Here is a 27,010-nt window from a genome sequence, read left to right as displayed (position 1 = left end):
GAATTTTTATTTACCCAAAGGAATCAGTGTGTGGAGCAATGTCTGTTTCACTCTGCAGTTGGGATTCAACTGAACCATCTACTAACTATGGAAGGGGTAACTCATGACCCCTTTCATAGTAGTAGCATGGAAGTAGTGTATGACATACAGAAGTCCTTCTTAAACTTTATGGAGAATAAGAATACCCTGGAGAGCTTGTGAAAACACAGATACCTGGGCCCCACCTCCACAATTTTTGATTCAGTAGGTTGGAGATGTCTGAGAATCTGCATTTCTAACAAGCTTCCTGGAGACGCTGATACTGCTGGCCTGTGGGACCACACTTAGAGTAGCATCGGTAGATAGCATTTCTAGGCCCATTTTCGATAGTCTTTTCACAAGGTACAAGAATGAATTTCTTATGAACTGCCTTCCTCAGCTCAAGCTTTCCTATTATGCTCTTTGACTCCTCTTTAGAAGCCCAAACAATGGTAAAGCAAAAAAATTCCAGCTTTCCATTCCAAACTGGAATGGCCTCAAATTACTACTAGTGTTTCCTATTCCAAGCATCTGCAGGGGGCACCATTTACATTGTATTCTTTGTGAACAGAGTTCCCTCGGAATTGTGCAGCTCTGCAGATGCGTTACTGAGGAGAGCAGCTTCATTGACTGTAGGTTGAATGGTTGTTACTCTGCACAGCAGAGTGTGTGGAGGATGAACTTGAGACTATGCATCCTCCTTTTTATGAAGTGTTCATGCATAGTGATTTCATTTAATTCCCACAGCCCCGTGAGATAGGTAAAGAAGACACTATTATCTTTATTCTTCAGGGGAGAAAACTGGTACAGAAAGGTTAAGTAACTGTCCCAAAGTCACACAGCTAGTTTGTGTCACAACATAGACTAGAATGTTCGGGTCTTCCCTAAATATATGAGGCTGTGTGATAAATAATAAAAGTATTTTAGAAACTTTAATTCATTCTGATGTTTGATAGCAATCAACCACTATTAGGCCACATCTGAACACAACTTCATGACTCCAGAATGTTTTTCTGTGATTCCATTTCTGTTTTCTTTGACCCATTAACATTCTGGATACCAGAGAAGGGAAATAAGTTCACACATTTTATCATAACATTTCCCATTACTGATAAGGACTCCTCCTTAGGGCTCTATATTTAAACCATTGTAGATCTGTGACCCTTTCCAAAATGATTTGAACATGTTTTAGGGATTTGAGTTTTCATTTGATGAAATTCAAATGAGATGGTTGTAATTGTTCCCCAAAATTGAATCTACTTATATCTGCCGTTCCAGTACTGTCAGGTTACAAACAGGATAATAATTATCCCAAAGCTCATTAAGAAGAAGAAAATCCATCACTGTCCTATTCTGTTTCCTTGAAGTGGCTCATTATGTTCAGAGCAGAGGAAAATGCAGCAACATTTTATATGGTATACCTTTGGATTTAGTTGATTGCTCGTTATAAAAGGATTTGAGTCAAAGCCAATTTGCCATTCACAACCAAGGAGGCTCTAGGGATCTTGCGGAAAAGCTCTTTGTTCAAGTGAATTCACACAAAATAATGTTCAAAGTTGTTACTTTATATTCTTTCCCTGCTTTTGTCTATCCAGTGTCAATAGTTGAGTCTTCCAAGCAGCTCAGGGTTCAGACAGGTAGGAATGAAACAGGAAGTTGCACACACCTAAGTTTTTAAACAGAACCCAAACTTAGATCTAAACTTTGAGATTTCTTTTAATTATTATTTGTAAATTGGTAACACATGCCTATGGTAAAAACATTCAAATAATACCAAGAGAGTAAGAGAAGGATAGGTCATAATTTAAAAAACAAGTTAATTTCGTTGTGAGGATTTTGGTGGATTCATAGATCCCTACTTAAAGATATGTGGAAATATATTCAGTGGCAACAGGGAAATGGAGAGGAGGGAAGGCAGTACAGTGGAAAATTCTTTGGCAAAAAAACTTATTTAACAGTAAAGTCTCCAGAACTTTCTCTAGTCTAATAGATTCACTTGGATTTTCTTTGAAGACTGCATTCGGCCAGGGCTTTTTTAGGCAATACCACAAAACTCAAAGTTAGAATCATTATTTAATAATCAAAGGAAGCATAATCGCAGCTCTAGAACTTATTAACTTTGTGGCCTTGGGCAATTTGTTTATTCTTTCAGAGTCTCAGCGTCAGTAAAAGGAATATAATGGTCCTATCTCATAGAATTGGGGTGTGGATTAGCACACAACAAATGCAGCTGTTATAGTTCTGTCAGAATCATCTGTGTTTAGGGAATAGCTGAGGTGTATTAAATATATTTGTATTGTCATTTGCTTGTCAATTGTGTGTGAAATCATAAACATGAAGGTGTTTTGAAACTATGGAAGGGCTAGCTAAATGCAAGGGTTTTTTTGAGATTATCTGAGCTTTAATAAACTTGTAATATTTTCTGATGTAATATTCTGGTTTTAAATCATTATTATTATTCTCCCTGAAAAAATACTCATTTTGAGTTTTCTTCTTCTTCCTTATCATCCACCTACTATAACTGACACATTCTCAATTCCATATAGAGATTGGACATTGCAAACCATGACACGCTGAGCTTCTGCTGTCGGGGGCAGAACAGTTAGGAGAGCCTCCCTGGCTCTCCTGGGGGTTACTCGGATATGTCAGAGTGTCCCATCCAACATGTGATTCTCAAGTGAAAGACTTGGCTAACATTCTGTTTTCCTTTGAGGAATAAAGCGATCATCTAGTCCTGCATCTATAACTTTAATTGTAACATATTTATGTATTTTCTCCAGGCCTCCAACCCTGGGCAATTTGAAAATGACATTGATGCATTATGGCAGCGAGGACAAGTTCCAGAATCTGTGGTTTGTCACGGTCGAGTGGGCATCAACACAGATGCACCGGACGAAGCCCTGGTTGTCTGTGGCAACATGAAAGTGATGGGGACAATTATGCATCCCTCTGACAGCCGGGCGAAGCAGAATATCCAGGAGGTGAGCACGGGGCAGGCCTCGGACACCTCCTCTGACACCCGAGTCAGGAGTTCTGGGCCCTCCTGGCCCCTGACACACCTGGCACAAGGCATCTCTCCACGTCACCTGTTGGTGTGAGACGAACATGCTGCTTAACAGTTACGAGTGTTGGAGTCGTTAGGCATCTCTGCTGAAATTGTAAAGCAGTTCCTACCCAAGAGAATGGACTTACCTGCCAGGAGCAGTGGGCCATGACAGCATAGCACTGGCTTCACAAGCAGGATTATTTCCCACAGGCCGTTGCCTTTCCATTGTCAACTGATGGAGCTTGCCTTTTCCTTTCCATCTCCAACCTTCCATCTCCCCGTTCGTCTTTCAAACGCTGTCTCAGTCCAGTTCCTGCCCACGTTTCCCCTGGACCTCTCCAGCCCCTTCCTCCCGGAGCCCCTGGCACCAAGCCTGCCAGCCATTGTCTACCCCACTCAGCATCCTTCTCTGAGGAGCAGTTAGAGAAACTCAACCTCCTCACGCCTCATTCGGGCAAACCCATTTCCCCAGGTTACGGGTCAAGACTTTCTCCTTCTGCAGTGAGGCGCCTAGTGGCAATCAGAAATCAGGCCTCGAAATCAGGAGGCTGCTCATCCACTTCGGATTTGCCTGCATAAAACGCCTAACCTCGCCGAAACTCAGTGTCTTTATCTATAAGATGGAAATGGTGCCTCTGCCTGAACCCACCGAGTCTTTTATCATTTTTAACCCATTGAGATAATAAGTACTGAATCATCTCGGAAAGTCACAACTGCTATGAAGACCTAAGGGATCCCGATGACGATGCCAGGTCACTCCTGGTTCCACCATTCAATTCTGTGTCCCATTCAGTGCTTCTGCCACCTCCCCACCTTGTCACTCACACTGCTTCTCCTGTAAACATTTTCGAGGCGGGGTGGCAGAATGGTTTTTAAACCTCCTTTTCTTATTCTTTCTTAGTTAATAGGAGACTTAATCTGTAAATCATTGGCCATTCTTCCAGACTGCATTCCTTTCCCAGTACAAATCTGCACTGGGTTTTCTAAGCCAGCCAAGGAATGTCCTCGTTGGCTGAGAGGATTCCAAAGAATGGTTGTAATTGTAGACTTTTATACTGATCACGAAGCTGCGGTTCATGTTAGAAGAGCTGTGACCTCCTAGCCTGATGGGAACTCTCAGGGCTAGAAGGTTCTCACATATATTTCAAGATACCAGTCTTAGATACCGTGCGTCTGCCTTTTAGAAAGAAATGAACTGGCTGTGTTTCAGATCACACCAACTCAAACTTATCCTTGCAACTGGCTATACAGTTCTCCACCAGGCCTTATCTAAATGTAAATGGAAGATGACAAGTGGAGAAAGTCCTCCACCACCACTCCTGCTACCACTGGGCTTTCCCCAGAACTTCATTTACTAAACGTCCTCAAATGGTGTTCCTTGGTTTGAAGAAAACATATTGTCTCAAAATAACAAGGTTCCTTAGAACTTCTCAAATCCCTCTAGGAAGACTTCTCCATGAAGTGAAATGTCACTTAATCCAGGCTCTCGACATGAAGTTCCTGTATCGCCTTCCTGCTCACAGCAGCAGGAGGGAATAAAGAGGAGGTGGTCTCTGGTTAGAAGGCAGAGTTTTAGTCCTGATTCTGGCACCCACTCGCCCAGGAACTTTGGCCCAGACACGCTCTATGACTCTATTATTCTCTGAACAGGGAATGCCCATATTTACTCACGTTAAGAGCCTTTTCTAAGCTCATATGCGGGAAACATTTTTTAGCTGTATAAGGCTAAGCAAATAGATACTACTCTTATTTACTTGCAAAAAATGCAAATTACATGTAATTCATTTATTAAGTTATTTCACATTAATATATTTGTCCTTAATAATTTGTCCACATTTATGAAATACATGTTTCTAGAAATCTTGTCTATCCCATTCACCATTTATTACAGACAAGAGACATGATGGTAATGTTGATGATGGTGCTGACAGATGTGTGAACTTCATCTTCACCTCTCTCTGACTCAGTTTTTCCAACTTTTATAAGAAGGCCATTCTTCCAGATGTGCTGGGAAGTGAACCTTTGGTTGACCTGATTGCAAGCGTAGGACTGGAGGCATTTCCCATTAAGGACGCACGGCAGCCAGAGCTGGCTTCTGAATTAGCTGCTGTGAGACAACTGTAGCGGCCAAACACGTTGCCTGATACCGTGTTGGGAGGATGAACATCCGTTGCTGCTGTGCCTGACTGCGTCTCCTCGCTCAAGGCAGCGAAGGTGGCTTTGCGGATATTAAGCACACAAGCACTCAGCGTGGAGGGGCCTAGAGGAGATCTCTGGGGCTCATCTGGACACACATCTAAGACACAGAGACAATAAAGCAGATATGACTGAAACCTGTGAAACGGAGGCACTGGGAAATGAGGTCAGCCTCGGGGAGGAGCAGTTTCACTTACCCAGACTTGGTGTTTACAGAGGTGATGATAGACTGGAGAGGAAATGCAGCTTTTACAATGGAGCAAAATTAGGGTGAAAAGGGTATGCTGCAAACCAAAGGGGCGTGAAGAACAGCAATGTCAATGCAAAAAAAAGGAAGTTGAACGTTGAATGCACCAGTCAAATTCTGTGGTGAAGGCTAAAAATAAGGCAGCAATCAGCTAAAAAGAAAAGCCAGGGGAAAAAAGATCGGTTAAGGTAAAATGCTCAAAGGTAATTTCTCCCAAGCGCACCAGCAGTATACTAGTTAAAGACAAATGTGTGAAGAGCTCAAGAAAGTCAAACATGCAAAGTCTCCCCTCAGGGCCATGAGCCAAATGCAGAAGTTCAGGGTGAGCCAGTGCCATTCAAGCTGCTTCTGATGGGAGACTGATAGTCCGGGCTGTGGGCCATGGGTAATGAGATCTCCCTCCTTGAACGGACTGGAGTTCACGGTCTGCAATGTCTTCTCTGCGGTGAAAGGCTTGAATGAAGATACAGAAACCTTGGGTGTGAGGCAGCATGGCAGAGATGGCCCTTTGCATCCATGGTCAAAACTTTCCAAAATTGCTGCGGGCAAGATCAGGTTAGACACCCAAATTCACTACCCTCTTACTCAACACACATTGATGAGCGAGGCATGGTGTTGAGTCGTGGCCTTTGTGCAGTTCTGAGTAGAGGATTCCAAGGAGACACAGTCCTTGCCTCAAGTGTTTTTCCTGGGCCAAGAGTACAAGCCATAGGGAGCATGCAATACAAGCAGTTTGTATTTAGCTTTGGAAAGTCTACAACATAGCATTAGAAATCACAAGAGCATTTTCTTAGAAAAAGATTATTACAGAAGGTGTTTAGGTCCCCAAGCCAACCCTCGATATTTTGTTTGGCCAAAAATCTGTCTGAATTACAGTGGTGGTAGTACTAGCGAACCTAACTGCTATGTCTAGGAATATGTCTTCGGGGAAAATGCAGTCAAGGATCCAACTTAGACAGCGGGGGTCATTTTCCCTCTGTGTAGCCTGGACAGTTGGAGTGAAGGGCACATCCTCCTCTGCTTTCCCCTTGCGGCAAAGGAACTGACACTGCCTCTGCTTTGGTCTCTGATGGGGCCTCATGCAGGAAGCAAGGGGATAATGAGAAGCAGGCAAGTGGGCACGGGACCCCCAGAGTGCAGGGAGTGGGGAACAGGGCAGGGCCTGGCTAGTGCAAGGCCAGACTAGCCGGCTCCTGACTGACCCCCTGCCTTCAATTCTGTTAGCATCAGGGATTGTTCTGCCTTTTCACTACCTCCATTCTTTCATTCCTTCTTTCCTTCATTCAAAGTTTGGGTTGCCTGTTACCTGTCAGACACTGTGCTAGGCACTGTGCAGGTCCTAAGACAAACAAAACACAGGCCTCATCCTCAGGAGAGAAACTTTCATTAAAATTTAAGCTCCAAATAAGAAAAACTCATTGAATCTCCAGGGCCTGGCATAGTATCTGGCACATAGTAGCTACTCATTAAATATTTGTTGAATGAATGTAGGAGCTCAGAGTGACAGGTGTATGCACAGGGCAATATGAGATTGTGACTGTTCCTTCCTAGCATGGCCTGCAAGGCCCTCCCTGCTCTGACCTTGATCTTTACAGTGTAGTCACGCCAAGCCCTGCCTTGGTTGTGCAGGCATAATTCAGGGGATTTGCTGCCTCGGGACTTGGCTTATGGTGTTCTTTCTGCCCAGCATCTCTATCTTAGTCTTACCCTTTCCACCCTCTTCCCCACCCTTCATCTTTCCCTGACTAACTCCTATCTTAAAGTTATTAATTTATAAATATTAGTTAAGCACCTACTACATGAAAGGAATGGTACTAGAAACCAGCGATGTGGTGACGAACAGTAAATCATGGCCTCAAATATGTCCTTGCCCTCATGGGGTGTTCATTTTGTAGGAGAAGGCAGATAATAAAAGTGACTCACTAGTTGTCTGGTGATAACTTTGATTAATGCTATGAAGGAAAAGAACGGGTGCCATTAGCACATAAGGCAGAGGGAAACTTCCTAGTCTTGGAGGTCAAGCAGTCCTTCTCGAAGAGGTGTTTTAAATGGGGGGAGGCGGAGGTAGAGGAGTGGAAGGGAAGAGCTTCTGAGGCAGGGAATGTCCTGAGCAAGGGCCTTGTAGTGAAAGGGGCAGAGTGTGTTTGCGAACTGAAACAAGCCAAGATCTCGGTTGGGCTTCACCATCTCTGGGAAGCCTTCTTTTATGGTCCCCTGATAATCTTTTAGGTGCTTCCTTGGAGTTGCCATGATTCTCTGTTCATAACTCCATCATCACCCTGCCTTTCTCACATTGTAATATAATCTTATGGGATGAGTCTGTTTTCCTGTCTAGACCATGAACTTTAAAAAGGCAATCATTTTGAAGTTCCAACACTCAGGGTAGTGCCTGGTATGTTGAAGGTGATTGGTAAGTATTAGTCAAATGAAGCAATGAATGAAAGAACTGAACCAAGCTTTTGATAACAGCAATGATCAAAACAGCAGTGAGCTCAAAATTAGACTCCCCGACAAGTACCTGAAGTAAAGTTAGTCCATTTATCCAGTTAAGCACAAAGTCACAACATTTGATAACCCACCAAACTGGTGAAGGAAAGAGAACCTTTATGATATTGGAGGAACTTTCCTGCTCACTTGACAGAGTGGGTCCAGGGAGGGGTTCAGGGCCAAAGCAGGGGTTTCTTAAAACAACAGAAAAGCATTTCTGGTTGCTCCAACATATGGATGAATGTCCAGGCAGTATATTTTTTATTGCCAAGAGACCACTGGTTTCATAATCCAGTTATGTTCTCTAAAAGAAAATTTAAGGACCCACATAGGACTGCCAACATTTTACTTGTGGAATAAGGTCGTTAAAAAAAATCAATCATGCTATTACCGTCAATTCATTAAAAAAAAACAAACTCAAAAGGGAAGCCTTTGAATCAGCACATTTAGCTTTAGGAAAAATCCACTATATTGTCTTTATTGTTATCATTTTGCTGGGACCCAGTGAAATTTTTTTTGAGGAACTTGCAGTGACAGTTGGGAGTGCTTTTAACTACCTGTAAGAGTGGTTGGCTCCAAGGAGGACACCATCACTGACCAGGGTGGTCTGGGGGAGAAGCCATCTGTAGGAATGTAGCCTGGATTTTGAGGGACCAGCAGATGGGTGGGTAATCCGGGCTAGCAAACTGCCACTTGAAACAATTTTCTCCAGCAAGATGTCCATAAGCAATTCAATGATATACGATATACCCATTCTTAATAGATTGTTACTTAAACTAAGCACTGCATTTTTAATTTATAAATACAAGGTCAGCCTGTATTTGTTAGCTGCTTATATTGTGTGCTCATTTGGAAATGATACCTTGCCATCCTGGACAGAAATTGTTTCTCTCCGAGGTGATCAACCCCCATTCTCAGAAGGACGGTTCAACTCTCAGTGGACAGAAGTGAGGCCAGAGTAGTGAATGAGAAAGGTTTTGCCTTGTAATTTAGCCATATAAACTCTGGCTCAGTTTATAAGTCAGTGGATGGAAGTCGCCGACATGAACCTTGAAACTTTTGCTTCTTGGAGGAGAAAAACATAAATTTCTCTTAAAATAGTTTGGGCAAGAGGAAAGGACAATCCCATTCCCAACATTCTTCATCTCTCTGGGTCACTCTGGACCTTGATTCGAATAGCAAATATCTAAGCGGGTGAAATCTGATCTTCTTTAATTAAATTAGGTTGACACAAATGAACAGCTGAGAAGAATAGCCCAAATGAGGATTGTTGAATACGACTACAAGCCTGAATTCGCATCTGCGATGGGAATAAACACTGCCCATCAAACAGGTACACACACAGCTCCTTTCTTAATTTTATATTGTCAACTATTAAAGTTCTAATTCCCTCTTCATCTGGAGGCTGTATGCTATGGCACTTGACAACATCCTGTCGGTCTCACTTGTCCTCTGTGAAAGCCATAATCACCGGAACAGGAAAAGTTAAAGAAATTTCTGTCATCTTTCCTCAACACCCCCATCCCCACTCCTGCCCCCTAAGGTACTGGTGGAGGATTTTGAACACATTGTCTCCTTTCACTGGAGGCCTCTTGCTCATGGGATGAGGGCCGAGGGGCGGATGGCAGCGCAAACTGTATGACAGGCGGCACTGGGCAGCATCAGGATAGAGAGGGAAGGTGGCGGGACAGGCAGGTCCAGGTCAGAGAAGTGCAGAGTGATGTTCATACTCCAGTCCAGGAATTCTGAAGAAAAAAGGACCATTTAGAGGGCAGGGCCCTCCTGCAGAAAAAGAAAGAAAATCAAGCCGATGCCCTGGTCTCATGTCTATGTACAGGGATCTGAAGGTACTTAACCCCTTCCAACATTCAGCTCAGAGTCTCAAGAAAGAGTGGAGGAAACACTCCCACTTTTAATCCTCTAGTGGTCCTTGGCTCCAAATTCCTCCTTCGCTTTTTAAATGCCTCGTAGATCAAAGCAAATGCTGAGGGGGGATAAGCATCTATTTGCAGAGACATCCTGTGTAGTTGTCAGTGTTCCCATTCTGAGGTAGGCCTGGGAGGATTTTCTCCAGAAAGGTCTTTTCCTGACGAAACCTGTTGGAGTGTTTGTATCTAGGGATGATCGCCCAGGAGGTGCGAGAGATCCTGCCCAGAGCTGTGAGGGAGGTTGGCCATGTAACCTGTGAAAACGGAGAGACGCTGGAGAACTTCCTCATGGTGGATAAGGTAACCCTGAACAGATACCTACCCTAGAGCTCTAACCCCACGGGCGAACCCCCTTCTGTGGTATCACAATGCACGGAACATCCAACCGGGAAACGGGACAGTAAAAAAGAATTCTTCACTGAGCTGTGGAGTAAGTAGGTATCAGTTATCCCACAATGGTCATAGGTAACAAAAAGAAGTCTCATAAGGGAAAAGGAAAAAGGACTATGCAACAGTAAGCACTGGAGTCCAGTGAGTCTTGTTGGAGGAACACTGGCCCTGGGACAGTCCACTGAGCAGAAGTGCCCTTCAAACAAGGACCAAACATCAGGAGAAATAGTGACAGCAAGTTGTGATTAGACTTTGTCTTGAAAAATGGAACTAAAACTTACAAAAGTGTCATTTCTTTCACATAATATCATTTAAGTTATAATTAAAACAATGTGCTCCTCCTTAGAATGATTGAAGACTGAGTGAAGTGTTGAATTTTTTTTTTTTTTTTGGAGCATAGTTTTTTAACAAAACTATATGTTTGACTTTCGCAGCACAATCATAAAGTGGGTCATTTTTACAAAGATATTCATGAGCCTCATTGTTTTTCCTCAGGGGCCTGTCAGAATTCTTTGATATTCAAATCATTCTCTTTTGAAGGAATGTCACCATCCTTGTAGATTATTTCCTCTTCGCTTGTTAAGGAGTCTAAGCCTGCCATTTCCTCGCTTGCCAATGCTTTGGTTGTGATTTGAGTGGTTCTCCGAGGTCACGTCTATTAATTCTGTGAAACCCTGCATCTTTTGTGAGGTTTGCAAATTCACTCTGCGGCTGATTTGCTTTATATCACATTATTATATTTGATGCTGGAGGGAAGGCTGATAGGCATGGGGATTTCAGGGCAGTAGGTAGAGATGTTTGAGTGGAGACTAATTCGTAATTTGTCAGTTCCTCGGGGCAGTGCTTCCCAAACTTCAAAGTGTACACGAATCAGTAAGGGAGTTATTAAAATGCAGATTCTGGTTAAGCAAGAATGGAGTGAGACCTGAGATCCTGAATTTCTAACCAGTCTCCAGGTGAAGCCAATTTTGCCAGTCCTGCTGGTCAGCAAGGCACACTTGGAGTAGCAAGGTAGAGGGTATGTCTTCATGTTGGGCCCTTCCACAGTCTTCTACCTACAAGCTCTTGGACAACAAATACTTTGATAACAGCACCGGATGGCCTGCTCACTGGGCCGCAAGGGCCGAGTGGTGGAAGTCAAGTTACTTCCTCCTGTCTCCCAGGACCACGTCCTCCACAGAAGAAATTCGTTGGTCCCTCACACCGAGGCTATCACTTCAGTTGAGAGGTGTTACCATCAGAAATTTATCTTTTTTTAACTAAAAAAATTGTTTTGGCTATGCCATGCAGCGGGTGGGATCTTAGTTCCCTGACCAGGGATCGAACCTGGGCCCTGGCACTAAGCACGCTGTGTCCTAACCACCGGACCACCAGGAAATTCCCCAGAAATTTATTTTTAATAATAAAACACTAAAGTTTTTTATGTAATTTGCTTAAAATATAAACTATTTTATATATACTAAAATATAAAATATATTCAGAGGTATTTGTAAAATAAAGTCACCCTCACTCTCTTGCATTTTCATAAGCTTCCTAGGTTGAGAGAAAAGAGCAGAGGCACAGCTATCAGCCTTAGGGTACGGCCTTGGGAGTGTGTCACCAGGCGGCCAAGGTGGGGCTCTTGGGGTTTCATCTGGTAGCAGCTGTATCACTTCTGGGTGTGGCCCTTCCCTAGAACACTCAGGAAAGAGATTTCTATGTTTCCTGTGTAGGTAACGCCTGCCCGGGGCCTTAGGACTGTCACTGTTCAGCAAAATAATTAGTTCTCCCCTGGCCCAGTGTTTTCCTGTTCCCAGGTGAGTTGAAGGGAGACAGTCAAGATGATTAGCAACAGGAGTTCCGAGGGCCAACCCCTCACTTTCCCAGGGGAGGTTACACCCCAAGTTCATTCCTAGGAAGCCAAGTGCAGAGACCTGGGAAAGTGGGGGGTGGCATTCCCATTCCACGCAGCCAGGTTCATTCATCACGAGAGGAGGCACTGAGTTTATAAATAAGTAAAACTGACAGGAGTCCAGAATGGAAAAGGGGTGATTCTCTTAGTAACAGGATCTTGTAGTGATACAATCTATGGTGATGTCACTAAGGCTACACCTCCATACTCCGAAGGCTGGCTTTCTTCTTTGGCTCACTTCTGTGGATAGACTTCAATAGCTGGTTTAATCCTCAACACTGTGGAATATCCCTCTTCTACATTATAAGTACTTCCCAGAATACCCTTTATTCTCTCATTAAGAACGCAGGGTATGTGGCTCCTGTTGTCCCATGCTCTTTGTTAACTGATAAGAAGGATGTACAGATAACCTCTTGCTTTCCTGGACTCTTCCTTATTCACGTGGGCACCGTGGCCACCTTGATGGCCGCACCCAGGGCTGTTGGTTTTCAAGACCTTCGCTAGGATTTCCCGGGCTTTGTGTGCTATAGTAACAGGTGGAGATCCAATTAAGATACAGTCTCTCCCTCTGCACTCCAGTTCTCTTCCCCCAAATGTCTCTTTTTTATAAGGAAATTCTCATTGAAGCTAAAATGCAAACTAGAACATGGAAATGTTAAAATGTTGTGCTCCGTGACTGCTGTATCATTTCCACTTGTACTTTGCAACGTGGTGCCGAAATAGGAAAGAGAATGGCTGGATCTTTACAGACTGTCCATACAACCAGCGAACGCTGGAGATCAGCGATGTCAGCCAAAGTTGATACAAGCCACTTTTTTCTCTTAACAGGAGAAATGACCTTGCAAGATAAACTTCTCTTATACGGGGTGATTTACTGCTTCTCATAAATTTCTCATGGTTCGTGTGGCCCAGTGAAAGCTCAGCCGTGGGAGGTAGAGTGAAAGGACTTGGGGCTGATACTGAGAGCAAGGGGGCCTTAGAGTGGACCCCATCGTCTCCTCCTGCATTCGACCACTGGGGCTCTGCTTTTTGGCGTGTTCATCTATCTCTTTACTTGGCAACTTTTAAAATTTGTTTCTGTGATTATTTGGGAACAGGTGGTTACATTTCCTGAGCATTATTATTAGGTATACTTGGTGTAAGAAAAATGCACACAATAAATGTAAGAACTACCTTAAACAAATTCACAACCGAGTCTATGTAAAGATGAGGTTCATCTTATGATCCACTAGCGTTGAATAATCTGTATGTGCATGTTTTTAAGACTGCATGTCACAAGCCACCCTGCCATAACTTCGTATGTGGCTACTTTTTACTCATTGATTCTATTTTTCCTGCAACCATAATGTGGCAGGAATTGTCTATTTGAGTCATGAAAGGGTAAATAACACTTGGTTCCTGTCTTCAAGTAGCTGACAGTCTAAGCAGGATGATGTGACAGGTACACAAGAAATAATGCTCTAAGATACAACGTGATATGTAATAAATCTGTGGGATGCATAAAGTGCCACATCAGTTCAGAGGAAGGAGAGAGGCTATCTGGAGACTAGGCAAGTGTTCTCAGATGGAAAGGAAGGGGGGAGATTGAGAGACAAGGGAAGGAAGACAGTGGTGGACTGTGGGGACTGAGGGTGTGGCTGGTGGCAGTGGGGAGAGCATCACAAGAGGCCTCCCAAGCCTTCCTTTTTCTCATCCACGGGGTCCAGTTAGACAAGTCCTGCTGTTCTTACTTAGGTACTATCTCTTGTATATCACATTCCTTCTTTATTCTCTTTATTTTCTCCATTTTTATCCCTAGCTATTATAACAACCTCCTAACTGACCTGCTAGCTACCAGTAGAATCATTTTCCTTAAAAACAAAACAAAACAAAACGAATCTCTGATCCTATAATCTCCCTTTCCCAGTTTTGGCTCTTCATTGGCTTATTATTATAACCCTCCACAATCTGGATGGAATCTTCTCTTTCTGACTCATTTTCTAACACTCATAACCCCCAACCCCCAGACACCTTCAGAATATGATGTGTCTGCACACACACACGCACGGTCTTGTTCCTAGCTCCTCCTCCGCCAGCCTTTCTTCTGTTCCTCACACTCCAAGTTTGTTTCTGCCTCGAGCTGTCCTGTTGATGTTCTCTGCCATGAAGACTCTCCCTTCAGATGATCTCATCATTTGGATTGCAAAGCAAGACCTTCCCTGACCACCTTGTCTAAAAGAGTCTCCATGGCACTCGATTTCACTTTGTAAGATCCAGGGCCACTGCGAGGGTGTGGAGTGCCTTTGCAGTCATTAGAAACAGGAGCTCCCTCTGGCTGGCGCAGCCCTCATCCTCCCCCTCAGCTGGGTCTCTGTGCAGGAGATACACTGCAAACTTGCTCACAGCAGCCTGGAGACTTCTGTCCCTAACTGAAATGATCTTGTTTATTTGCCTACTTGTTTTTTGCCAGTCTCCCCGGGTAGTTGTATGAGAACAAAAAAATCTTCTATATTTTTCAAAACTGTACCTCCAATACTTTATATGAGGTGTTAACCCCAGGGCTTAGAGTACTGGAGAATTGAATTCAACATATCTTGGTTGATTGAGTTAATGAATTCCGTGATACCTTGATTGCTCCTGTCCTCATACTGCCTTAGGCCTCTGGATAGACAGCTTCTAGAGTATCTATCACATTGTGTTGTCATTCTCTATTTGGTATCTCCTCCACTGGACTGTGAACTTCTTGAGGTCAGAGAATGTGCCTCGTCAATCCTGTGTTGTTTAGAACAGTATCTGATACCTCGTGGGTTCTCAGTAAGACTTTATGTTAATGCATGAGTTTTTGAATCTCAGTGAAAGGAAGAGATGTTGTTCTATCAACATAAGGGAGTTTGAAGGAGAAGTGGTTTTCTAGGGGAAAAGATGGGTTCAGTTTCGAGTTTGAGATGTCAGCTGAACATTCAGATGAAAACATCCAGAGGTGGTGACTGGGAGTGTGGAACATGAGAGAGAAGTTGGGGGTCAAGGGGGAGCTACAGACAGGGGTGAAGATATTAATTCATAAGGAAAAGGTCATGGACGCAGGTCACAGATGGGAAGCCTGTGGCCCAGTCTGGCCTGCAGACTTTTTTCCCTCATGGTGTTTTAAAAATTTTCAAATGTGTTGCTTACCTTTAAAAATTAGATCTTCACACAAATTTTGGATTTCCGGTTCCCTTGAAATATCAGATCTGGTGATGTGGTGCTGAGAAGCGACTCCCCCAGAGGGTCTTCGGCAGCCTCACATCTCTGCTTCCTGTTACCTGCCTGGCCCAGCAGGCGCTCAAGTTCATATAGGATGAGAAAACAAAGAGGGCTAAAGACAGCAGAACACTTCCAGGATGGTCTATAGGAGAAGGAGAGGCCCTGGGAAGGCTGAAGGATTGGGTGAAGGTAGGAGGAGAACATGGGGCAAACACAGTGTCAAAAAGCCAAGTGGGCAGAGAGGATCGATAAGGAAATTGGGAGGAGATGGAGGAGATGAGAGGAAAATGAACCTTACCAAAATCTCTTTGATTTTGATGATTAAAAATTCCCTGATCGTATATGGCACACCAGTTTAAGAGCATGAATTTCAGCCTCAGATAAAAGTTTGTCCAGAACTTGGCTTAGCCAGTTTGGGGGATTATAAGGTCATCTTTAAAGCTATTCAAAACAAATTATTTTATTCTTTACAGTTCTACAGTAAACTAACTTCAGTATGGTGAGTTGAAATTCTACCTTAATCACTTTTTCCCCCAATGAAGCAGTTGCTTTCATAAATGAATTTTTTTTAATGCAAATCTTCTTAGGACCACAACTTTTAGGTCCACAACATAGTATAACTGATAAATGGTTAATCGTTAATAAATTTTTTTCAGGTGCCGCTCAAAGATACCACCACTTTGGGTGTCTCTGAAATGACTTATTTTTTTTATAGAGTGACAAATACTATTTTTCATTTTTAAATATAGAAAAACTGAGTTATAAAAAATTATATTAGTTTAAGTTCATATAGCCAGCCCAGAATCTAAATGGTTTTTTTTTAAAGGTCCTACTCAGCAGTTAGTTTAAAAGTCCCTTCTTTTCTCATCAAGAGAGGAAATAAAATTCATTCATTAGTTGCAGTGATATTCCCCACAGGAGGTTAGTATTCCCTGTTGCACTCACTGATTGATTTGACTCCAAGCTGAAGGATTAGAGTTAATATGCCATTAAAACCAACCCTGGATATTTTAACAACTGATCACCTGTTTGTAGATCATCTTCTTTCCCAGGAACTTCTTACACTGGCAGCAGGGAGAAAATTCTCTTGTTTCTAAATTTTAGAGAGAAATATGCCATTTATTGTTTTCTTGGAAAATTTCTTTCTGTAGTTATGTCTTCTTAAAAAGTAATTGCTATTTATTTTTTTCCATGCATATAAACAAGATGGGTTGATGGATGGACAGATGGACAGACGTGTGATAAAGGAAATAGAGCACTATGCTAATTGTGGAATTTACGTGGGGGGGTATATGGGCATTTACTCTACAATTTTTAAAAAACTTTTCTGTATGCTTGGAAATTTTAGTAATAAAATGTTGGGAAAAGACTCATTGTTCCAGACATCTAAGACTGCAATTTAAATATTGTGTCAGAGGGTGGTGGCAATGCTTTGAAAATCAGATAGCCCCGTTTATTCAGGCCTTCACTGATTTAGTACCTGGAATTTCACATTTTATTTACCAAAGTGGAATTTAGTTAAAATGGCTGAACTTATGCTAAAGTTTTCAAAGAGACTATTTTTTAGTAATTTCTTATAAAATCTTTAAGGATACTTCAATCCCTTTCTGATGATGCTGACTTTTCTTCATCTGTGAAATCTGGCCACTAGGTCAGAACTGCTTCCTCCCTGTAGGTATAGTTTAGTTCCCTTGGGCTTCATCCATGAAGTTCCCAGTCTACTGAGCTCGGTCTCAGATATTCAGAGTCCGTCACTGCCTTCAAGCTGCTCAAAGTGAGTAAGAGCACTGAGAGTAAGTAAATAAACTTTGGACTAGAGTAGTAGCTCTCAAGATGTGAAATCCCTTTCATTTTTTTTTTTTTCTCCAATAGATTTTCCTCTTTCATCTTTATTATTGGAACTTTGAGTGGAGGTACTACCCTCTTCTTTGTACTGCTCTTTTTCTTTATTACATTTTTTCTTCTCTGCATTCTCATTTCCTCTTCCATCCAACTCCTCACAACGATGGCACGCTAATGTGTTTCATATATATCCTTGGATAGTCAGGCTTTCTGGAACATTATTAGTGTTGTTTTTGAATCTGTTTTAAATTTCTTTGAATTATATACATCTGCTCAGAGTCTGATACGTGGAATTCCTTGGCATATGTCCTTATGTTCTCCTCCTCGAGTGATGGCCTCTTCCAACTCTGCTGACCACAACTGTGCAGTGATGAACGTTCTCACACAGGCCTCCTTGTGAATCTGTGGGAGGTTTTCTCTGGCACGCATACTGGAGGTGGGGTATAGGATACACACAGCCTTAGTTCTGTGAGATGCTGTCAGACTGTTGGTCAGCTCCAACTCATAACAGCAGCACATGAGGCTTACTGCTTCTCTGTAGCCTCATCAACACCTGACATTATCAGACTTTCTAAATTTTTCAATTCTAATCGGGGTAAAGTGGTATCTTACTGTTTTAATTTGTCTTTCTCTGACGAGTAACAAAGTTGTGCATGTCTTTCTTATGTTAGCTATTTAGATTTCTCCTTATATGAATTGTTTGGCCCAGTTTTCCATTGGGTTACCTGTCTTTTTCAGGATGAGAATATACTTTTCCACTTGATGCTGTTATTTTATTTTTTCCCAGTGCTCTCAAAGATAAAATAGACCAAATCTATACCAATGGCTTAAGATAGTAACAATTATTTTCTATTTCAATGGTTTCCTTCCTGGTGCTAATTACAACTTAAAACTATATCATATACTTCTGGTTTACTTGCTCTTGGCCAATCTCCCCACTAGGAAACATGCTCTATGAGGGCAGAGATCCTGTCTACCTTATCTAATTGTTTTCTCCCTGTACTTAAGACAGTGGTTAGCACATCATAGGTGTTTGATAAAGAACTATTGATTCTGTTCATTAGCTGAATATTGAGCTACATGTGCCAGGTACTGAGTTGGCCCTAAGACACTGCCCTCAGAAGGAGCTCATTGGTCACCCAGAAAGAGAAGAAATCAAAGAATTACAATAAACGGTGCCATGTGTTAGTTCAACTGGAAACTTGCCTCGGTCAAAGCACTCAAGCCCTTCCACAGAAAATTACATTTAAACTGAGATAACAAAAATTAAGCAAGAGTTCTAAAGCAAACAAAGGGCAACAATTAAAACACATAATTTGAAACAGTTTTATGAACTTGTGCTCTCCCCATTTAAGGCAGAGGTCAAAATACAACATCCAGGGAAATGAGCCCAGGAGTTGTCCTCTTTGCAAGAGAACTCTGCATAGGACGGAAAGCTCACCTCCAGGGATCTGTGGAAAGTTAAGCTGAAGTCTGAGCTCCTACACCATCTCAGCAGCCTGCTTTTCTGGTTTGAGGATTCTAGTTTTTTTTAAATCCATGTCAAGGCCTGGTGAGCTGTCTACAAATAAACTCTTGGACAAAGATCTAAAGCTGAGTTTATCCAAAGCCTAAACAATTGCCAGGCACACCCATTGGCTAAAAGACTTTTTCTCCCTTTGACAATCACTTTCATAATACTCAATTACAGGCTGTTTTAGTCCCATGATTTTATCATAAAAACATCAGTCCATGCAACATCAGATGCCACGAGAGATTTTCAAGTCTGTGACTCTCACTGGAAAAGAAAGAAGAGCCTATTTCAACTTCTCAAAGCATTCTTTGCTCTCAGGCTTTGTTACCCTTACTCAGTGTTTTTGGACAGAGGACAAGCTGTAGTTCCCAAAGAGAGGAGAAATCAAGTCCACTGCCTGGCTGCTCCCCAGCATTGGGGCTCATTTATCGTCAGTCCTGCAAGGGACCCAAGGGACCCTGCAAAGAGCTTGCAAACTGCCTTCTACAGAGTCTAAGTGTTTCCTAGGGGATGAAGGGGAACTGAAGGGACGGTCATCTGTTTCCATCAGTGGAGGCCACGTGGCTGGTTACAAGAGAGTCACTAGCCCATCGCACTGAGGATGTTGAACACTAGTGTTTCTTTCCTTAACTCACCTGCATTTCCTAACGTGGAAAGGGAATTTGGAATATAGACTTTGCTTTTCTGAGAAAAACCTCAGGTAAAAAAATAAAGTGGACGTTTGGCCACTCTCTTCAATTTCACCAGAAAGCAAGGTTATGAGTGCCTCAGGGCATGCATCACCACTGTAAGAATATTCACTCATTTAATCTTCAAGTCTGTCCTGTGTTACTGCCCTGTGCTGGAGAATCCGCTGTGGACGAGAGGCCGGCCCTGTCTCCAGGGGTTTATAACACTGGTAAACATGACACTAAGTGAAAGGGAGGTGGGCGGAGAGGGATGACAGCTGGTTTAGGCAGAGGGAGCAGCCAGAGACGAGGGATACATGATCCATGTTCTGTGACCGGCACAAGGTTCAATATGATTAGAGCACAGCATGTGGAGGGGGCTATGTGAAAGGAGAGGCTTCAACAGAGACACACTCTAAGCTAAATAATGTCTCTGATTTCACAAACACCTCCCTGTTGTTTTCCTGTGCACTTATACTTGCCAAACTGCCCTACGTGTCCTTTCAAAAAATATGCTCACGCTGTCCATAAGTCCCCTCACCCCAAAGCAAGTCTTTTAAACAGTGGGTGAAAATTCTCATGTGATTTGAAGCAGTTGCCACTGCCCCCAAACCCAATCTCATGAGCAGTTTTTGGTGGCAAGCTGGTTTAATCATTTTTATGTCACAATTATAAAGCTACATTTTAGTTGAGGTAGTGGATTCCATTTGAAATGGTTAATAATAACTGGACAGAGTTGATTAATTAAATTAGATTCAATTATAAAATAGTTCTTAACCAACAGTGGGTATCAGATGGGGAAGCTTTTCAAAATGCCCCAGCCTTATGCCCTTCTCTGTCCTAATGAATACGAACCTCTATCTGTGAGTTGGACACTTAGAAAAAGTTCCTCAGGCATCTAGGTGCACATTCGTGGTTAAAATGAACCCATGGAGACCTTACCACTTGCACTGAAAAGGTTATTTTCAGAAAACTCTAGATTATGTTTTTGAACATATTTGTACTGACTTTACTGTGATGATAGAGGGCAAGAAATCAGAAGTCTTTTAATAAGAAGCAATCCCAGTAACATGTCCTAGAAGTTAATTTTTTTGGTAACCTGCGACTGGATCCATAAAGTCAGGGCCATCGTTACTATCAGGAAGGTAGTAGTAAATTCCCTCTCCACCTCTAGTTCCTCTTAGGTAGGAAAACACATGAATTACCTTCTTGCCCATTGAATCTACCAGGAAGATGTATGGTGTTGGCATATTTGAGTTGCAGAAATCAGAGCTGGCTTCTCATCATTATTGACACATAACTGGACAACTGAAGCCATCGCTTATATGCCAGTAGCAGCATTAAAAGTCCTGTGGGGAGACATGGCAGAAAGAACTGACTGTGGTTTAGAGGGGACATTAATATCATTCTCCACTGTCTGCTTTGGTTTGAGCTAAATCACAAATGACTATATCAAGCAAACTTTTTTTTTTTTTTTTTTTTTTTTTTTGTGGAACCCGGGTCTCTCACTGCTGTGGCCTCTCCCCTTGCGGAGCACAGGCTCCAGACACACAGGCTCAGTGGCCATGGCTCACGGGCCCAGCCACTCCGCGGCATGTGGGATCTTCCTGGACTGGGGCACAAACCTGTGTCCCCTGCATCGACAGGCAGACTCTCAACCATTGCGCCACCAGGGAAGCCCCAAGCAAACATTCTTTTAAAAGGAGGAAAAAAGGAAGCCAGTTGCCAAGAAAAATTAAAAATATTATTAGGTATGGTAGTGCCAGTGAGGATGGAGAGAAGTAGGTAGATTCAGGAGATTTAGGATGTTGAACTGACAGCACTGTGTCAAGGATTTCCTGTGGAGGAAGGAGTCAGAGATGATGGCTGGGAACCTGTGCTGGACTGCTGGGTGGACATCGACTGACCATGTGACTGACTCTAAATATTACAGTTATAATTCTATTATAAGGCTTTCTACTAAACACAGTAAATAGTCATATGACATTTACCATGGTTTAGAACCATAGAAAGTCATTCTTATCTTCACGACTTTTGCCTTATTTTTATAAAACAAATTTAGAAGGAAAATCTATACCAGAATTAGAAAATTTAGAACAGCTTTTGTCAAGAGATTTTTTTTTGCTTTGTTTTTGTTTTGTGATTTATTTTTTTAACTTTTTTTTTTTTTTTTTTTTTTTTTTTTTTCAGTATGCGGGCCTCTCACTGTTGTGGCCTCTCCTGCTGCGGAGCACAGGCTCCGGACGCGCAGGCCCAGCGGCCATGGCTCACGGGCCCAGCCGCTCCGCGGCATATGGGATCCCCCCAGACCGGGGCACGAACCCGCATCCCCTGCATCGGCAGGCGGACTCTCAACCACTGCGCCACCAGGGAGGCCCTTTTTTAACATTTTTAATGAAAAATTTCAAACATATACAAAATGAGAGAGAATAGTAATGAAACACATTTATACATTTCACTCAGATTCCACAGTTATTAATTCACGTCCAATCTTGTTTTATTTAAATAAACTCTCCTCCCATACAGCTGCATTTTTTTAGCTTTGTTGAGATAAAATTGACATCCAGCACAGGGTAAGTTTAAGGTGTACAACATGATGATTTGATAAACATATATTGCAAAATGAGTACCACAATAAGGTTAGTTGACATACACATCACCTCATATAATTACATTTTGTGTGTGTGTGGTGAGAACATTTAAGATTTACTTTCTTACCAACTTTCAAGTATATAATATAGTATTGTTAATTATAGTCACAATGCTGCACATTAGATCCCCAGAATTTATTCATCCTAAACCGAGTTTGTACATTTTGACCAACATTTCCTCATTTCCCCCACTATCCCAGCCTTTGGCAACCACCAATCTATTCTGTTTCCACATATAAGTGATATTATACAGTACTTATATTTCTGTGTCTCACTTAGTTCACTTAGTATGACACCTTCGAGGTCCATCCATGCTGTCACAAATGGCAGAATGTCCTTCTTTATCATACCTGAATAATACATATGTATATATATACACACACACACACATTCTTCATCCATCCACTGATGGACACTTAGGTTGTTTCCATATCTTGGTTATTGTGAATAATGCTGTAATGAACATGGGGGTGCAGATATTTCTTTGAGATAGTGATATTTCCTTTGGACATTTACCCAGATATGGGATTGCTGGGTCATATTCATATGGTAGTTCTATTTTTAATTTTTGTATAACTTCCAAGCTGTTTGCCATGGTGCCTATGCCAATTTACATACCCACCAACAGAAGGATTCCCTTTTTTCCAGATCCTTGTTATCTCTTGTCTTTTTGATAATAGCCATCCTAACAGGTGTGAGGTGATATCTCATTGTGGTTTTTATTTGCAGTTCCCTGATGATTAGTAATGTTGTGTCTTTTCTTGTACATGTTGCCCATTTGTATGTCTTTGGAAAATATTCAGGTTTTCTGCCCATTTTTAAAAAATTATTCTTTATTTTTTTGACAGTTGTGAGATTTTTTTTATTAGTTTCTGCTTTACAACAAAGTGAATCAGCTACACACATACATCTGTTCCCATATCCCCTCCCTCTTGCATCTCCCTCCCTCCCACCCTCCCCATCCCACCCCTCCAGGCAGTCACAAAGCACCGAGCTGAACTCCCCGTGCTACGTGGCTGCCCCCCACCATCTATATCTACCTTACGTTTGGTAGTGTATATATGTCCATGCCTCTCTCTCGCTTTGTCACAGCTTACCCTTCCCCCTCCCCATATCCTCAAGTCCATTCTCAAGTAGGTCTGTGTCTTTATCCCTGTTTTACCCCTAGGTTCTTCATGACATTTTTTTCCCTTAAATTCCATATATATATGTTAGCATACGGTATTTGTCTTTCTCTTTCTGACTTACTTCACTCTGTATGACAGACTCTAGGTCTATCCACCTCATTACAAATAGCTCAATCTCGTTTCTTTTTATGGCTGAGTAATATTCCATTGTATATATGTGCCACATCTTCTTTATCCATTCATATGTTGATGGACACTTAGGTTGTTTCCATCTCCGGGCTATTGTGAATAGAGCTGCAATGAACATTTTGGTACTTGTCTCTTTTTGAATTATGGTTTTCTCAGGGTATATGCCTAGTAGTGGGATTGCTGGGTCATATGGTAATTCTATTTGTAGTTTTTTAAGGAACCTCCATACTGTTCTCCATAGTGGCTGTACCAATTCCCACCAGCAGTGCAAGAGTGTTCCCTTTTCTCCACACCCTCTCCAGCATTTATTGTTTCTAGATTTTTTGATGATGGCCATTCTGACTGGTGTGAGATGATATCTCATTGTGGTTTTGATTTGCATTTCTCTAATGATTAATAATTGAGCATTCTTTCATGTGTTTGTTGGCAGTCTGTATATCTTCTTTGGAGAAATGTCCATTTAGGTCTTCTGCCCATTTTTGGATTGGGTTGTTTGTTCTTTTGCCATTGAGCTGCATGAGCTGCTTATAAATTTTGGAGATTAATCCTTTGTCAGTTGCTTCATTTGCAAATATTTTCTCCCATTCTGAGGGTTGTCTTTTGGTCTTGTTTATGGTTTCCTTTGCTGTGCAAAGGTTTGAAGTTCCATTAGGTCCCATTTGTTTATTTTTGTTTTTATTTCCATTTCTCTAGGAGGTGGGTCCAAAAGGATCTTGCTGTGATTTATGTCATAGAGTGTTCTGCCTATGTTTTCCTCTAAGAGTTTGATAGTTTCTGGCCTTACATTTAGGTCTTTAATCCATTTTGAGCTTATTTTTGTGTATGGTGTTAGGGAGTGATCTAATCTCATACTTTTACATGTCCCTGTCCAGTTTTCCCAGCACCACTTATTGAAGAGGCTGTCCTTTCTCCACTGTACATTCCTGCCTCCTTTATCAAAGATAAAGTGACCATATGTGCGTGGGTTTATCTCTGGGCTTTCTATCCTGTTCCATTGATCTATCTTTCTGTTTTTGTGCCAGTACCACACTGTCTTGATTACTGTAGCTTTGTAGTATAGTCTGAAGTCAGGCAGCCTGATTCCTCTAGCTCCGTTTTTCGTTCTCAAGATTGCTTTGGCTATTCGGGGTCTTTTGTTTTTCCACACAAATTTTGCAATTTTTTGTTCTAGTTCTGTGAAAAATGCCAGTGGTAGTTTGATAGGGATTGCATTGAATCTGTAGATTGCTTTGGGTAGTAGAGACATTTTCACAATATTGATTCTTCCAATCCAGGAATATGGTATATCTCTCCATCTATTTGTATCATCTTTAATTTCTTTCATCAGTATAATTTTCTGCATACAGGTCTTTTGTGTCCTTAGGTAGGTTTATTCCTAGATATTTTATTCTTTTTGTTGCAATGGTAAATGGGAGTGTTTTCTTGATTTCACTTTTAGATTTTTCATCATTAGTGTACAGGAATGCCAGAGATTTCTGTGCATTAATTTTGTATTCTGCTACTTTACCAAATTCATTGATTAGCTCTAGTAGTTTTCTGGTAGCATCTTTAGGATTCTCTATGTATAGTATCATGTCATCTGCAAAGAGTGACAGTTTTACTTCTTCTTTTCTAATTTGTATTCCTTTTATTTCTTTTTCTTTTCTGATTGCTGTGGCTAAAACTTCCAAAACTATGTTGAATAATAGGGTGAGTGTGGGCAACTTTGTCTCGTTCCTGATCTTAGTGGAAATGGTTTCAGTTTTTCACCATTGAGATTGATGTTGGCTGTGGGTTTGTCATATATGGCCTTTATTATGTTGAGGTAAGTTCCCTCTATGCCTACTTTCTGGAGAGTTTTCTATCATAAATGGGTGTTGAATTTTGTCAAAAGCTTTTTCTGCATCTATTGAGATGATCATATGGTTTTTATCCTTCAATTTGTTAATGTGGTGTATCACATTGATTGATTTGCATATATTGAAAACTCCTTGCATTCCTGGGATAAACCCCACTTGATCATGGGGTTTTTTAATGTGCTGTTGGATTCTGTTTGCTAGTATTTTGTTGAGGATTTTTGCATCTATGTTCATCAGTGATATTGGCCTGTAGTTTTCTTTCTTTGTGACATCCTTGTCTGGTTTTGGTATCAAGGTGATGGTGGCCTCGTAGAATGAGTTTGGGAGTGTTCCTCCCTCTGCTATATTTTGGAAGAGTTTGAGAAGGATAGGTGTTAGCTCTTCTCTAAATGTTTGATAGAATTCGCCTGTGAAGCCATCTGGTCCTGGTCTGCCCATTTTTAAATTGGAATATTTGTTTGTTTATTGCTATTAAGTTGTATGTGTTCCTTATATATTTTGAATATTAAACCCTTATCAGATATATGGCTTGCAAGTATTTTCTCCCATTCAGTAGGTTGCCTTTTAATTTTGTTGGTTATTTCTTTTGCTACACAGAAGTTTTGGTTTGATGTAGTCCCACTTTTGTTTGTTTGCTTTCATGGATTGTACTTTTGGTCTTGTCCAAAATATGGTTGCCAAGACAAAGAGATTTTTCCCTGTTTTCTTCTAGGAGTTTTACAATTTTAGGTTTTACATTTAAGTCTTTAACACATTTTGAGTTAATTTTTGTAAGTGGTATAAGATAGAGGTCCAATTTCTTACTTTTGCATGTAAATATCAGATATTCCCAACACCATTTATTGAGGAAAATATCTTTTCCCCATTGAGTATTCTTGACTTCCTTGTCAAATATTAATTGACCATATGTGTGTGTTTATTTCTGGGCTCTCAGTTTTTTTTTTTTTTTTTTTGCTGTACGCGGGCCTCTCACTGTTGTGGCCCCTCCCGTTGCGGAGCACAGGCTCCGGACGCGCAGGCCCAGCGGCCATGGCTCACGGGCCCAGCCGCTCCGCGGCATATGGGATCCTCCCAGACCGGGGCACGAACCCGTATCCCCTGCATCGGCAGGTGGACTCTCAACCACTGCGCCACCAGGGAGGCCCTGGGCTCTCAGTTTTGTTCCATTGGTCTGTGTATCTATTTTTATGCCAGTACCATACTGTTTTGATTATGATAGCTTTGTATTATAGTTTGAAATGAGGAAGTGTGATGCCTCCAGCCTTGTTCTTTCTCAGAATTGCTTTGAATATTTGGGATCTTTTGTGGTTCTGTACCAATTTTATGATTAGTTTTTCTATTTCTGTGAAAAATGCCATTGGAATTTTGACAGGGATTGCATTGGATCTATAGATGGCTTTGAGTAGGATGGACATGCTAACAATGTTAATTCTTCCAATCCAAGAGCACAGGATATTTTTTCCATTTATTTGTGTCTTCATCAGTTCTTTCATCAATGTCTAATAATTTTCAGTGTACAGATGTTTCACCTCATTGGTTAAATTTATCTCTAAGTATTTTCATTGTTTTTAATGCTATTGTAAATGGGATTCTTTATTTCTTTTTCAAATTGTTCATTATTAGTGTATGGAAACATAGCTTATTTCTGTAAGTTGATTTTTCATCTTACAACTTTACTGAATTCACTTATTAGTTCTATTTTTTGATGGAGTCTTTAGGATTTTCTGTATCCAAGATCATACCAATTTCAACAGAAA

The 27,010-nt window shown here is 41.6% G+C and overlaps 1 protein-coding gene across 1 annotated transcript in view; it reads left to right on the top strand.

Annotated features, from left to right (window-relative positions):
- MYRFL (myelin regulatory factor like) overlaps nt 1-27,010 on the top strand; it is a 118,028-nt gene that overhangs the window by 64,603 nt on the left and 26,415 nt on the right. Inside the window, exons 11-13 of the mRNA XM_060114165.1 lie at nt 2,799-2,999; nt 9,219-9,327; nt 10,113-10,222. Of these exons, the coding sequence (XP_059970148.1) occupies nt 2,799-2,999; nt 9,219-9,327; nt 10,113-10,222 (420 nt within the window). The remainder of the gene's footprint in view (nt 1-2,798; nt 3,000-9,218; nt 9,328-10,112; nt 10,223-27,010) is intronic.

Source organism: Mesoplodon densirostris, chromosome 11, assembly GCF_025265405.1.
Source record: "Mesoplodon densirostris isolate mMesDen1 chromosome 11, mMesDen1 primary haplotype, whole genome shotgun sequence".
In the NCBI taxonomy this organism is placed as follows: domain Eukaryota; kingdom Metazoa; phylum Chordata; class Mammalia; order Artiodactyla; family Ziphiidae; genus Mesoplodon; species Mesoplodon densirostris.
The sequence above is the reverse complement of the archived record's forward strand: the minus strand, read 5'-3'. Positions and strand labels throughout refer to the sequence as shown.